This window comes from Chiloscyllium plagiosum, unplaced genomic scaffold (assembly GCF_037043375.1).
Source record: "Chiloscyllium plagiosum isolate Xiang-an unplaced genomic scaffold, Cpla_swu_hap1 HiC_scaffold_23, whole genome shotgun sequence".
Taxonomy (NCBI): Eukaryota; Metazoa; Chordata; class Chondrichthyes; order Orectolobiformes; family Hemiscylliidae; genus Chiloscyllium; species Chiloscyllium plagiosum.
Genome location: NW_028270161.1, coordinates 50,879,086 through 50,894,074, shown reverse-complemented (window position 1 = coordinate 50,894,074; position 14,989 = coordinate 50,879,086). Strand labels below are relative to the sequence as shown.

Sequence of the window (14,989 nt, the reverse complement as noted above, 5' to 3'; positions counted from 1 at the left end):
CACTTTCAAGGAGCTATGAACCTGCACTCCAAGGTCTCATTGTTCAGCAACAAGCCCTTGGACCTTATTAAATGGATAAGTACTGCTAAGATTTGCTTTCCCAAAATGCAGCACCTCGCATTTATCTACCACTCCTCAGCCCATTGGCTCATCTGATCAAGAACCTGTTGTAATCTGAAATAACCTTCTTTGCTGTCCTCTACACCTCCAATTTTGGTGTCATCTGCAAACTTACTAACTATACCTCTAATGCTCACATCCAAATCATTTATATAAATTATGAAAAGTACCAATCCTTGTGGCACACCACTGGTCACAGGCCTCTAATCTGAAAACAACTCTCCACCACCACCCTCTGTCTTTTACCTTTGAGCCAGATCTGTGTCCAAATGGCTAGTTCTCTTTGAATTCCATGAGATCTAATCTTGCTAACCACCTTACTGAACACCTTACTGAAGTTCAGAAAGAGCACGTCTACTGCTGTGCCCTCATCAATCCTCTTTGTTACTTTTTCAGAAAATCCAATCAAGTTTGTGAGAATTGATTTACCACGCACAAAGCATTGTTGACTATCCCTAATCAGTCCTTGCCTTTCCAAATACATGGACATCCTATCCCTCAGGATTCCCTCCAAAAACTTGCCCACCACTGATGTCAGGTTCACTGGTCTAAAATTCCCTGGCTTGTCCTTACCACCCTTCTTAAATATTGGTATCACGTTAACCAACCTTCAGACTTCCAGCACATCACCCATGACTATCAATAGTATAAATATTTCAGCAAGAGGCCCAGTAATCACTTTCCTAGCTTCCCACGGAGTTCTAGGGTACATCTGATCAGGTTCTGGAGGTTTGTCCACATTTATGCGTTTCAAGACATCCAGTACCACCACCTCTGTAATATGGACATTTTTCAAGATGTCACCATCTATTTCACTACAGTCTATATCTTCCACATCCTTTTCCACAGTAAAAACTGATGCAAAATACTCATTTAGTATCTCTCCCATTTTCTTTGGCTCTACACAAAGGTTGCCTTGCTGATCTTTGAGGGGCTCTATTCTCTCCCTAGTTACCCTTTTGTCCTTAATATATTTGTAAAAACCCTTTGAATTCTCCTTAACTCTGTTTGCCAAAGTTATCTCTTATCCCTTTTATTGCCCTCCTGATTTCCCTCTTATTATACTCCTACTGCCTTTATACTCTTCTAAGGATTCACTTGATCTATTCTGTCTATATCTGACATATGCTTCCTTCATTTTCTTAACTAAACCCTCAATTTCTTCAGTCATCCAGCATTCCCTATACCTACCAGCCTTTCCTTTCACCCTAACAGGAACATACTTTTTCCAGACTCTCGTTATCTCATTTCTGAAGGCTTCCCTTTTTCCAGCCATCCCTTTACTTGTGAACATCTGCCTCCAGTCAGCTTCTGAAAGGTCTTGCCTAACACGATCAAAATTGGCCTTTCTCCAATTTAGAACTTCAACTTTTAGGTCTGGTCTGTTTTTCACCATCACAATTTTAAAACTAACAGAATTATGGTTGCTGGCCCCAAAGTGCTCCCCCGCTGACGCCTCAGTCAACTGCCCTGCCTTATTTGCCATGAGTAGGTCGTTTTGCACCTTCTCTAGTAGGTACATGATTTAGATTACCAACAGTGTGGAAACAGGCTTTTTGGCCCAACAAGTCCACACCAACCCACTGAAAAGCAACCCTCCCAGTCCCTTACATTTACCCCTAACTAATGCACCTAGTACTACGGGCAATTTAGCATGGCCAATTCACCTGGCCTGCACGTCTTTGGACTGTGGGAGGAAACCCACGCAGACACGGGGAGAATGTGCAAACTCCACTTAGACAGTTGCCCGAGGCGGGAATTGAACCTGGGTCCCTAGCACTGTGAGGCAGCAGTGCTAACCACTGAGCGACTGTGCACACTTAACAAATTCCTCTCAATCTAAACCTTTAACACTATGGCAGTCCCAGTCTATGTTTGGAAAGTTGAAATCCCCTACCATAACCACCCTAAATTTCTTTCAGATAACTTTGTTTCTCAATTTCCCTCTGACTATTAGGGGTTCATAATACAATCCAAATAAGGTGATCATCCATTTCTTATTTCTTAGTTCCGCCCGAATAACTTCCCTGGATGTATTTCTGGGAATATTCTCGCTCATACAGCTGTAATGCTATCCCTTATCAAAATCGCCACTCCCCCTCCTCTCTTGCCTCCCTTTCTGACCTTCCTGTAACATCTATATCCTGGAACATTAAGCTGCCAGTCCTGTCCATCCCTGAGCCATGTTTCTGTAATTGCTTTGATATCCTACTCCCATGTTCCTAACCATACCCTGAGTTCTGCTGCCTTCCCTGTTAGGCCTCTTGCTTTGAAATAAATGCAGTTTATTTTATCAGCCCTACTTTGTTCTTTGCTTTGTCCCTGCCTGTCCTGACTGTTTGACTCACTTCTTTTCTCAACTATACCAATCTCAGATTGATCTCTTTCCTCACTATCTCCCTAGGTCCCACCCCTCCACTTGACTAGTTGAAATCCGCCCAAGCCGCTCTAGCAAATTTCCCTTCCAATTTAGGTACAATCCGTCCTTCTTGTACAGGTCACTTCTACCCCAGGAGAGATTCCAATGATGCAAAAATGTGAATCCTTCTCCCATACACCAGCTCCTCAGCCATGCATTCATCTGCTCTATCCTCCTATTCCTACCCTCACGAGCTCATAGCACCGGGAGTAATCCATGTATTACTCGCCTTGAGGGCCTCCTTTTTAAATTCCTGCCTAACTGTTTGTATTCTCCCTTCGGAATCTCAACCTTTTCCCTTCTTTTGTCATTGGTTCCAATGTGTACAATGACCTCCTGCTGGCCCCTCTCCCCCTTGGGAACATTCTGCACCCTCTCTGAGACATCCTTGATCCTGGCACCAGGGAAGCAACATACCATTCTGATTGTTTGCTGCTGGCCACAGAAACGTCTGTCTGTACCTTGGACTAGGGAGTCCCTGAACACAATTGATCTCTTGGAACCTGACATAACCCTCATTGCATTAGAGCCAGTCTCAATGCCAGAAACTTGGCTGTTTGTGCTACATTCCCCTGAGAATCCATCACCCCCTCCATTTTTCAAAACAGCCATACTTGTTTGAAATGGGGCGAGCCACAGAAGATTCCTGCACTACCTGCCTACCTCTCTTACCTTTCCTAGAATTAACCCATCTATGTGACTGTATCTGCAACTTTTCTCCCTTCTTATAACTGCCATCCATCGCACTCCCTTACTCTTGTAATTTCCTTACTGCCTCTGTCACTCTAACCTTTCCATTCAATCTGATAGGATTCACAACCAAAAGCATTTATTGCAGATATAATCCTCAGTAACACATAAACTCTCTTTCAACTCCCACATCTGACAAGAAGAGCATATCACTCTATTAAGGGCCATTTTTCCTTCTTCCAATCTGCAGACCCAGAAAATAGCACCATTGTATTCTTCTACAAAACACTGATGAAGGCTAACTTAATAGCTGTGGCTTATATTTTTAAGTTTAATCAAGAGACATATATCAATAAAACATATAATCATGAAAGCACAGAGATAGATAAGTGAATAGTGAAAGTGTGGCCTTGAGGCCTTGCTGTAAAGTCTGCAAAGTGAAAAGAGTGGATTCTATGATCTCTCCCAAACAGGTTCCTCCAAGATCAGTTGTGAATTTTACTGTTTGTTAGTTTTGCTGAGAGATCCATGCCCAACTTGGTGACCCACTGTTACGCCTCCATACCCTGCTGAAAAAAAAACAGAAATGGTTGTGCCAAGTGCAAGAGAAAGCCTTTTCAAACAACAACTACTGTCAACAACTCTATTAGCTGATTACAACCCACTGAGACCACTCATTGTACCCTGCAATGCCTCTGCTATGGGATGGGGTGGTATTATTACATGTCATTGGGAAGGCAATGGCCTAAATAGTATTATCACTGGACTGTTAATCCAGAGATGCTTGTAATATTCCACAGACTCTGGTTCATATTCCGCCATGGCAGATGGTGAAATTGAAATCAATAAAAATCTGAAATTAAGAGTCTAATGATGATGATGAATCCATGTCGATTGTTGGAAAAACTCATTTGGTTAACTTTAGGGAAGGAAACTGCCATCCTTACCTGCTTTAAACTACATGTGACGCCAGACCCACTGCAACATGGTTGACTCTCAACTGCCCTCTGTGCAATCAGTTATGAGCAATAAATGCTTCTTTGGCCAGTGATGCCCTCATTCCATGAATGAATAAAAACAAATATTTAGGATAAGAAGGTCCAATCATGTACACATCACGCACCCTGGTGGAGGCAGAAAAGAAAGAAGTTTGCCAAGATCGATAAAGAAGGTTTGGCTATGGTATGGTAAAGTTCTGCCAGTATGTCTGGTCGACATTTCACCATAGCGACTGGCCTCTTCAAGGAAGACAGATGATTCCTCCCACTGTATCAGCTCAGATCCAGTGCTAGGCACTGCTATGAGGTCCTATGAATATACCTTGGAACATCGTCCAGGGAAACATATTGCCTATGTAGATACCTTGAGCTGTCTGCTGCTATCTACCAGTCTACCTTCACCTCCAAAGGTGGATGAAGTCATCAGGATTTTGAACTTCTTGGACATGCTGTCAGTATCTTCCAAGCAAATCCAGGCTTAGGCCCCAAAATAACCCTACAAAGCTGCATCAGATCATCCTAAATGCCGGAACACAAGGACCCTATGAAGAGCTGAAACCCTCTATCTCAAAATATCAGGAGTTCAACATAGAAACTGGCATCATCTTGTGGAGAGCCCGGGTTATTCCCTGTCCAGGCTAGTGACCAATATATCAAAAATGACACAGAGGCCATCCAGGAATTTCTAAAATGAAAATGCTCACAAGGAGCTATGTTTGGTGACCTGCCATAGACATGGGTATTGAAAACCTGGTCCAGTGGTGCAAAAAATGTCAGGAAAACCAAAAGGCCCCACCAGCAGCCTTATTGCACCCATGGGAGTGGCTGGGGAGTCCCTGGGTGCGAGTACATGCAGATTTCACAGAACTATTTATGGGCTCTATATTCTTAATCCTCGTCAACACCCATTCAAAATGGATCGACATGCACAGAATGGACTCTACTAACTCTTACAGGAATATAAGAAAACTCCACCAATTCTTTAGTCCACATGGTATAGGGCAAAGACAACAGGAGAGTTTCAGAACTTTATGAAGACAAATGGAGTCAGACATATCCTCATAAAGCCCTTAAAAGGCTTTGCATATAAATGCTTAATTCGCTGAATGGGTAATTACTGATGGTGGTTAGTAGTTCACAAAAACAAAACAGTTACAGCGAATTCGAAGGTGGGAAGGTCACTCAGTTGTGTGTGATAACACTTCTGAGTAGAGAGAAAAAAATATTAATTAGACCCGGTTGGACCAAGTTCATATTGGCTGTGGGGGGCGATTGCATTTCCTTTTAGTTTATTTTTTTGTGTTTTTGGTGACACTTCAGCCTCACTTTCCTGATCTTTATGCAACCAGTGCGTTTGGTGTGAGCAGATTGGAGGACCTCCTTGTGGGTCTGCTCCTGGGCCTGGCCAGCATGGCTATAAATAGATCCAGACATCTTGTGGCACAAGTAGTAGTGTCCCTATCTCTTAACTAAGAGGCCTGGGTTCAGGTCCAACCAGTACAGAAGTGTGTCGTAACATCTCCAAAGATGGTTGATGAGGAAAAAAAATTTAAAAAGCTGAAGGGGGAAGATAAAAACAAACTACAGGTGATCTGGTGATGGGGAAAAAGGAACCGTTAAATTCAGTGATAACACATCTGGATATAAAAATAATGCCGACCCAGGGACATGTCAGCAGAATTGTCTGTCCCAGGCTGGGATTAGCCTGTGTATGCCATGAGTAGAAGATCTATTTTGGTATTTAACAATAAATGATGTTAAAATATTGTCAAACCGTTTGGTTTCCTGAGTTGTTAAAACCCCTCAGAGGTGGTCAAGGCCATTCAATATACGACACATTCCACCCACCGTACCACCAACTATGTCACAATGCTGCTCAATACACCACAGCCATAGCAGTCCATTAAATTCAGGAGTCACGTCTCACATTCAGTCACACACATAGTCCAAAGATGCCACCATTATACACACATTTCTGCTGTATAGAATCATAGAATTCCTACAGTGCGGAAGTGGGCCATTTGGCCCATTGAGTCCTCACCGACCCTCCGAAAAGCATCTTTATTCCCTCCCCGCCCAATAAATGGATTCAGCAGCCCTTCCTGTAGTTCCAAGGAAAAAGTCACATTTCATGAGTCATATAGTTAAGGAATAAAATGATTTAACTTGGGTATTGAAGTGCTAATTGTAAAACAAATGTTAAAAAATAGAGTCCGTGAAGTTATTAAATGACCTCTGAATTGTTTGCCATTTAAAGGATAGGCTTGTATTTATTTAACAGAGATGGAAATGGGAAATAGTTTAGCAATGGATGGTTGCTTTCTGAGTTTCGTGAGATGAGTCTGCCTAAGAGGTTTAAATTATTGGTGCAATTTCCAGAACAAAGAAGATTGGAATGTACCTGGTACAAAAAAAGAGTTCTTCAAATATCATATTCAGACACCTGATAAAGGATAGGTTTGAAAATTGTAGTTATTCATTGAAATCTTTATTGGGGCCATCTCTGGTGTGCCACATTCCCACTGGAAGAGGTTGCAAAAACAAATACTTTTTGTTTTGGATTTGTGATTTTTTTTGTTGTTTTAAAGAAAACATGCATTTACATCTAGAGTTGGAGCAGGCTGAAAACAGCAAGTAATTACTTGCTAATAGAATGGTATCATTTATCATGAGAGTTGAATACAAATATAGAGAGTTTATGCTTCAGTTAACAGGGCATTGGTGAGAATGCAGCTTGGAATAATATGCTCAGTATTGATTACTTTATTTATCAAAAGAATGTAACTGTTGGAAGCAATTCAGAGAAGTTTACCAGATTAATACCTGGAATGAATGAAATATTTTATGAGGACAGATTTCACAGGCTAAACTTGGAAGTTAGAAAAGTAATTGGTGACTTGATTGAAACATAAAAGATCCTAAGGGATCTTGACAAGGTGAATGTGGAGAAGATGTTTCCTATTATTAGAGAATCTAGAACCAGGGGTTACTGTTTAAAGAAGTTGTCCATTTAAAGCCAAGATTTGGTGATTTTTCTTTCCTCTGAAGTTTGTGAGCCTTTGGAACTCTTCCTGAAAAGAGGTGGAAGCAGTATCCTTGAGATAGATGGATTCTGATTAAACAAAGGTGGGGGGATGGGTGAAACATCATTAGGGCAGGCAGAAGTGAAGATTTGAATTTCAAATCAGATTAACCATGATTCTATTGAATGGTGGATTGAGCTCAAGGTGCAGAATGACCTATTCCTGCTCCTTTGTTCATATGTTGGAAAACGGAGATTAAAAAGCTGCTAGGAACAGTAAACTGGTAAAGATGAAGGCACTGAGGAGGCCCATGTTAGTGGAGGACCTCAAAGAATCTCATATTCTGAGAATCATAAGAGCACTGAGGAAAATTGAAGTGAATTCCTGGGTACGTGGCATACCTTAGATTGGTCCCAGAAGAAGTGAAGGAACTCCCCTGATCCTGGAAAGTATAGTAAAGTGCTTCTCTGGGAATAAAAATAGAGATTGACCTGCTGAAATTTTCTGGCTTAATGAATAAGAATTTATGAAATATAGTGTTCAGTTAGTAGTGCTTACTTCATTTAATTCTTGGATAGTGCAATCTTTTTTGAAACATGAAAACATATGGCATAATTCTTTCCGCTCATAACTATGAGTTCAAAATTTAAAATTTGATGACTTATTTTGAGGCCATGATATTGTAGAATACAGGAACTCACTGCAACTTCTCCAAAAGCACTACACAATACTTCTGGAGATATCAGAGCAGCAGAAATCTATTAAATTACCCTACTAATCAATGTATGACTCTTTATGTAATATGAGGGATGGACACCTCTTGAAACTGCACATTTTGGTGAGTGACAAGCAAAAATGTTTAATGAATAGTTTCGTAAATAAGGTATCTGATCAGCAATAAGAACGAATGAGTAAGGTCATGACATCTATCATTGCAAACATGCTAGAGTCCATCTTCTAGGAAGAAATGGCAGGTCCCAGGAATGAAAAGCTTAACATATGGGGATGTTTGAGGACTCTGAATCTATACTTGATGGAATTTAGAAGGATGACGTGGGATTTAATTGTAACACACAGAATACTGAATGGCCTAGACAGAGTAGATGCTGGGAAGATGTTTTCATTGGTAGGTGAGACTAGGTAGGGAAGACCTTTTAGAACAGAGATAAGGATAAATTTGTTCAGCCAGAGAGTGGGGAATCTATGGAATTCATTGCCACAGAAGGGTGTGGAGGCAAGTTCATTGAGTATATTTAAGACTGAGATAGATTCTTGAGTATCAAGGGTTATGGGGAGAGAGCGGGAGAATGGGGTTGAGAAACCTATCAGCTATGGTTGAATGGCAGAGCCGACTTGATGGGTTGAATGGCCTAATTTCTGCTCCTATTTCATATGGTCTTAGCAGGACATTTCGCAAAAACAACACAGTCAAATAGAGTCAACATGAATTTATGAAAACAAAATCATGTTTGTCAAATTTGCTAGATTTCTTTGAGGATATAACAAGTTGATAAAGGGGAATTGATACGAGTGCCATACATAGATTTCCAGAAGGCTTTCAATAAAATTCAATATAAGAGGCTGTTGCACAAGACAGGAGCTTTCAATACAGAAGGTGATGTATTAGCATGGGTTAAGGATTAATTCATGCACAGAACGCAATCAGGATTATGGGTCTTTTTTAAGGGTGTGAAGATGTAATTAATGGAATGCCAAAGGATCTAATTTAGACAGGGTGGTGAAGAAGGCATTTGGCATGCTTGCCTTCATTGGTCAGTGCATTGAGTATCAGAGTTAGGACATCAAGTTGCAGCTGTACAGGACATTGGGTCAGCCATTTTTAGAAAATTGGTTTCAGTTTGGGTCTCCTTACGATAGGAAAGATGTTAAACTTGAAAGAGTTAAGAAGGAATTTCAAGGATGTTGTCAGGATGGAGGGTTTGAGCTGTAGAGAGAGGCTGAATAAGCTTGGACCTTTTTCCCTGGAGCGTTGGTGGCTGAGGGGTGACTTTATAGAGATTTACAAAATCATAAGAGGAACAGCCTATACAGGGTAGGGGAGTCAAAAACTGGAGGCATAGGTTTAAGGTGAGAGGGGAAAAATTAGAAAGGGATCCAAGGGGCAACTTTTGCTGTCAGAGGGTGGTGTGTGTATGGTATGAGCTCCCAGAGGAATTGGCAGAGGCTGGTACACTTACAAAATTTAAAAGGTATCTGGGAGGGTATATGAATAGGAAGGGTTTAAATATGGGCCAACTGCTGACAAATTGAACTAGATCAGTTTAGGATATCTGGTCCGTGCAGATGAGTTGGACCCAAGGATCTGTTTGTGTTATATTACAGACTCTGAATGCTTTGTGAGAGAGTAGGGTGCAACGTATGCGAAGTTGCTGAAAATGCAAAAGTAGGTGGGAGAGCATGTTGTGATGAGGATGTAATAAATTTGCAAAGGGGAGTATAGATAGGTTGAGTGAGTGGCTTGGTAAATGGAGTTTGTAGGAATTATGATGTCATGCACTTTGGTAGGAAAAATCAAAAGGCAGTCTATTATGCAAATGAAGAGACTCTCCAAAAAAGTGCAGCATGAGGGGATCTGGATATTCTTGTGCAGGAAATGCAAGTGAACATTCCGAAACAGCAAGTAATTAAGAATGTGAATGACATTTAAGCCTTTATTGCTTGGGGTTTGTTTAAAATCAGTGAAGCCTTGTTACAACTGTACAGGGTGTTGATGAGGCCTCACCTGGGGTACAATGTCCAATTTTAGCCCCTGCATTTAAGAAAGGATATACAGTATCAGCATTGGAGGCAATTCAGAAGACATTTACTAGGCTGATTCCAGGGATGAAAGGGTTGACTTATCAAAGACAGCTAAATATTATTCATTAGTGTTTAGAAGAATGAGGGTTGACTTTATTTAAACATACAAGATTCTGAGGGGTCTTGACTGACAAAATTTTTCCACTTGGGGCATCTCAAACCAGGGAAGATAGTTGCAAAACAAAGGAATGCCCTCACAGATGGTAGTAAATGTTTGGAATTTTCAACTCAGAGTTGTGGAGGCTAGATCACTGAACATATTTAAAGAGGAGGTAGATAGATTATTGCAATATCAGGAAGTTAATGGCTATGCCTAGTTGGCACTGAAAAAGGCGCAGAGGCCTGGGACAGATCAACCATGGTCTTGATGAATGACAGGGCTAGTTTGACTGACCAAATGGCCTACTCCTGTTTCATATGGCAGGACCATTTAAGTGGCTTCTGGTGCATAGAGGGTACATCTGCGTGATTGCAAGTTACTCAGAGTGATTAAAGATTTGACGTGCCTCATGAGGATGACGTGCAATTTGGACCCTTTGGAGTGGAGGCAACTGCAGTTTCATGATTGTAACCATTACTGTACTAATCTTGGCGCAGGTTGAAGGGTGGAAATGGTGTTCATGGAGCATGCAAGGCAAACTGTAAAACCAAAATTGGAATAGGGGCAATCTTTTGACACAGAGGGTGGTTTGCATATGGAATGAACTTCCTGAGGAAGTAGTGGATGTGGGTACAATTGCAACGTTTAAAAGATATTTGGATAAGAACGTGAATAGGAAAGGGCCAGAAGCAGGCAGTTGGGACCAGTTTAGTTTGGGATTGTGTTCGGCATGGACTGGTTGGACTAAAGGGTCTGTTCCTGCTGTATGACTCTGTGACTCCAACAGCATCTTTCTCTTGATTCCCAACATAATAGAAGATTTCTTCTGTTCCTTGTTTGAATCAAAGCCCATGTGAAGTTAATTCCATGTGTTTGTGCTGTATGTTTTTTAAATTGGAAAGCGAGCTCAAGAAAACCAGTCCGAACAACTTGCTTTCCTCCACTGCCTTCAATGTAATAAAACATTCTGAGGCACTTATTTACATACTTTAACTTTATTTAATATATATTTTGTGTACGCATGCTCTCGCTCATCAGTATTAGGTAATATACAACTCACAAAAACATAAATCTCTGGAAGAATCCAGCAGAATCTGCGAAGAGAGAACAGAGTTAACATTTTTGAGTCGTGTGACCATTCTTGAGTACTGAGAACAGCTCTATAATTCTTTGTTTTATTTAAGTAAAGAATGTTTTTGTATTGATTGTTGGATCATGTGTTGTCTAAGAAATGGGCTCAGGGTGAAATTGGATTTAGAGTAACAAAATGACAATTCAGTCAAATCTGTTATAACATTATTTTCTTCCTTTGGTTTGTTAAGTGCTTTGAAAAAAGGCTGCCGCTGTTTGGAACTGGTTTGCTGGGATGGACCTGATAATGAGCCAAGACTGTATCATAGCTTCGCCTTGACTTCCAACATTCTGGTAAAGGAGGTGCTTGAAGTTATTAACATTCATGCGTTTGAGGTGAGCACCTTTTCGGTTTTATAATTTTCAATGTTTAGTTGGGGATTCTAATGTTAATGTAAATAGGAAACAGCAATAAACATAGTGCAACTCATTGCTGAAGTTAGGGAATTCTGGTTCAGTATAGCAAGCATTTATATTTAGTACAGGAATAGAGTGACCCAGATATAAAGGGCAACAATCTTATTTCTAGGCCAGAAAAATAATCAAAAATGTTATCAACAATGCTATTGAGCCTTCCAGGCGACTTTGGTTCTTTAGCATATGGTTTATTTTGAGAGATCAAAGATCTAATCCAGATTTGATCTCTTTTCTGTTCTGAGTTAACTCTCAGCTAGGTCAGATGTCATGAAGCTTTAGCTGGCCCTATTGCTCTTAGATGAGGGAGGAGACAGTTTTACTCACTTGACCGCTTTTAATCCTTGATCAACGTATGTGTGTGTTTTTTTTTCTGTCCAAGTGGTCCTGGCTAAGCACTTATTGTCCATCCCTGATTACCCAGAGGCAATTAAGTGCCAAGCACATTGCTGTGGGTCTGGAGTTGCATGCAGGCCAGACAAGGTAAGGATGGCAGTTTCCTGATCAAAAGGACATTAGTGAATCAGATGGGTTTTTATGACAGTTGACAGTGGTTTCATGGTCATCATTAGACTTTTAATTCTAGACTCTTTTTTAAATTTAATTCCACTATCTGCCATGATAGGATTGAAGCCTGCATTCCTGGAATATTACCTGGGTCTCTGGATTAATAAATCTACTGATAATAACACTAGGCCATTGCCTCTCAGCAACACTTGACATCTCCAAGCGTGCCTTGGCTTTGCCTCTTTTCCTCGTCTAGGTTTTATAATGTACGTGGGAATATGAAGAGCATAACCCTGTTTGGTAATTGCTATTTGATACTGAATTATTTAACATCACTACAATTGTTAATTTCAATTTTCGGTACTGATGGGAACATCCGGATCGGTATGACTTGTTGGGATTTTTTAAGACTGAAATTCAAAATAATTGACGGTCATGCATTTGAGTGAATGAGGTATTACCCTTTTGATGGTTTTTCAAAACTGGATGTCTGCTTCAATTCCTCCCTTTTAAAGTTACTTAAAGCTAGTTTTGAAAGAACTGTTCAATATCTCCATCAAATAAACTTGATACAGTGCTCAGAACTGTAACTATTCAAATAAAAATTCTACTTAAGTCCAATAATTGAGATTAAAGAGAGGACAGCTATAAATTAAAACTCATCAAATATTTGTCATTGATAATCAAAAAAAAATCTTTTGGGAATATAGGCATTGTTGCTGAGTTGCATTGCTAGCTGACCTTGAGAAGATGAGAGTGAATGGTTTGAACTGCTGCAGTCCTCTGCAAATCAATTTTGCACCATCCATTGTACTCAATATATTTGTAGACCTGATGATTTCTTCAAAAAATCCAATTCAATTACTCCACGTGCTCCCTGCTGTTTACAAATCTATATTAACTCTTCAATTGCTTTGCACCTCACTGTTTTATTTTTGTTGTGAATTGAAGAAAAGTTCTCACAATAGAGTCAAGACAATGACCTATAATGTCTGGTTTATCAGTCCCCTCTTCTGTTAAAAATGGTGAAGTATGTAAATGTATTGTTATTGTGGGATGTTAATTTATAAATGTTTTTTTCGAAAGCTTTAAAATAAACAACTTCTGTTGCATCTAAATGACAAAGGGCTTTTCTGAAGTGCTGACAGGAAATGTATCCTTGGGCAGAATGTATCATCAACTTGAATTAATTCTATGTCTAAGTTCATGCTGTGGTTTTTTTTGTTACAGACATCTGAGTACCCACTGATCCTTTTGCTGGAAATGAATTGCAACCCAGTTCAACAGCGTATAATAGCCAATTATTTGGTCAATATCCTTGAAGACAAGTTGATCAGCATGAACCATGTTGGTGATGACCCAACTCAATTGACTTCTCCTGAGGTAAGAAGCTACCTGAACCAATTTATACCCAGGTTTATTAAAATATTGAATAGGATGAATAAGATTATATATGTCACATACTTGTATGATTCATGTAAAAATAGAGACGTGCACCAGTGATTTACCATTATATTGTGTCTATTATACTATCTTATTATCAGGATGAACACAGTCATTTTCTGCTGTACATAGGAGGGAACTGAATATTTTTTGGAGAACAATTAGCAATGAAGTCGGGTTTAAGCAGAACAGCAGGTTTTTGCCAGATGACATAGAGTGTAGAAGAGACAATAGAGTACAGTTAGGTTTGGCATGGCTTTCCGGGAAGCTTTCAACTAATTTTGCAAAGATGCACTACTTCTTGTCAAAAAAAGGAAACTTGGTAAGAGGATACAATATTGATTTATTTGAAGATAAATTTGCAACTGGAGGTGGAAAGATGAAAGGGACTAATATAGCAATTAGATCTGTGAATACGTGAGATTTGTATAAAATATTGATTAAAGTAATTTTGCACAAATCTAAATGTAGCATACAATGTCCTGTTACATAAGTGTGGATATAATTGCCATTTGGGAGTCTGAATATAACTTAAGGGACAAATGCCAAATTCATGGTGTATAACATTCGAAATGGACAGAAGAGGCTGAGGATGATATGATGTTGGTTCCAAGTTATTGTCACCAGAAACAGTTGGAAAGAAATCTGTGTTTTTGATATAAAAATCAGATAGTAACACTAAGAAAATTAATAACTAGAAATTGCTGTCGACTATAGAGGCAGGTGGAAGGTTGAAACTACAGGATGATGTGGAGTTATTTGAACAGATAAAGAGAACGTCAGTTACAGGAGAGTTATAATTATCTAAACCACTAATTATCCTAATGTGAAATAAATGGAGAAAAACCTTGCTCAAAAAGGGATAGTAAGTCTCTGATGTTAAATTGGGACTAGTTCTTCACTGTCTTCTATTCCTTTGGTAAGAATATTTAAATTAAAATTTAATGGAAATGTTTTAGCTGGGAAGATTAGAGAAGGGAATACTTGGGTATTATCAATTCAGTACGTTGGGGAGGGTGAATCAGAAACATATTGAAATGAACATACCATGTTACAGTTTCAAAACCAGAAATAGGAGAGAGACTTGGGAAAATTATTTGAAGTCAAAAATGATGTGCTTGTGTTTTTCTGTTTGTTAGCACACACATCATAGATTTGTTTATTAAGAACTAATCCACTAATATGATACCTTAGACTTGCATATCCAGTCTGCATTATATACTTCCTTAAATACATAGTAACTGAGAGACTAGCAAATTTACCGACTGCTTGCTCAATTGCTTCCCAACAGAGTAAGATACCTCTTATACTAAGCCCTCACTTA

General features: G+C 39.6%; 1 protein-coding gene and 1 long non-coding RNA gene across 4 annotated transcripts in view; one reads left to right on the top strand and one right to left on the bottom strand.

Moving 5' to 3' along the window:
* LOC122561605 (1-phosphatidylinositol 4,5-bisphosphate phosphodiesterase zeta-1-like) overlaps positions 1 to 14,989 on the top strand; it is an 81,996-nt gene that overhangs the window by 15,917 nt on the left and 51,090 nt on the right. For both annotated transcript variants that reach the window (XM_043713484.2, XM_043713485.2), the window contains exons 5-6: positions 11,493 to 11,637; positions 13,453 to 13,605. In XM_043713484.2, coding sequence (XP_043569419.1) covers positions 11,493 to 11,637; positions 13,453 to 13,605 — 298 coding nt within the window. The remainder of the gene's footprint in view (positions 1 to 11,492; positions 11,638 to 13,452; positions 13,606 to 14,989) is intronic.
* LOC148145895 (uncharacterized) overlaps positions 3,670 to 14,989 on the bottom strand; it is a 29,494-nt gene continuing 18,174 nt past the window's right edge. Inside the window, exon 3 of one of the 2 annotated variants that reach the window (XR_015761179.1) lies at positions 3,670 to 3,795. This is a non-coding gene — a long non-coding RNA (uncharacterized LOC148145895). Of the gene's footprint in view, positions 3,796 to 11,505; positions 12,216 to 14,989 lie in introns of those variants that run through there. The other variant, XR_015761180.1, reaches the window with a different exon arrangement.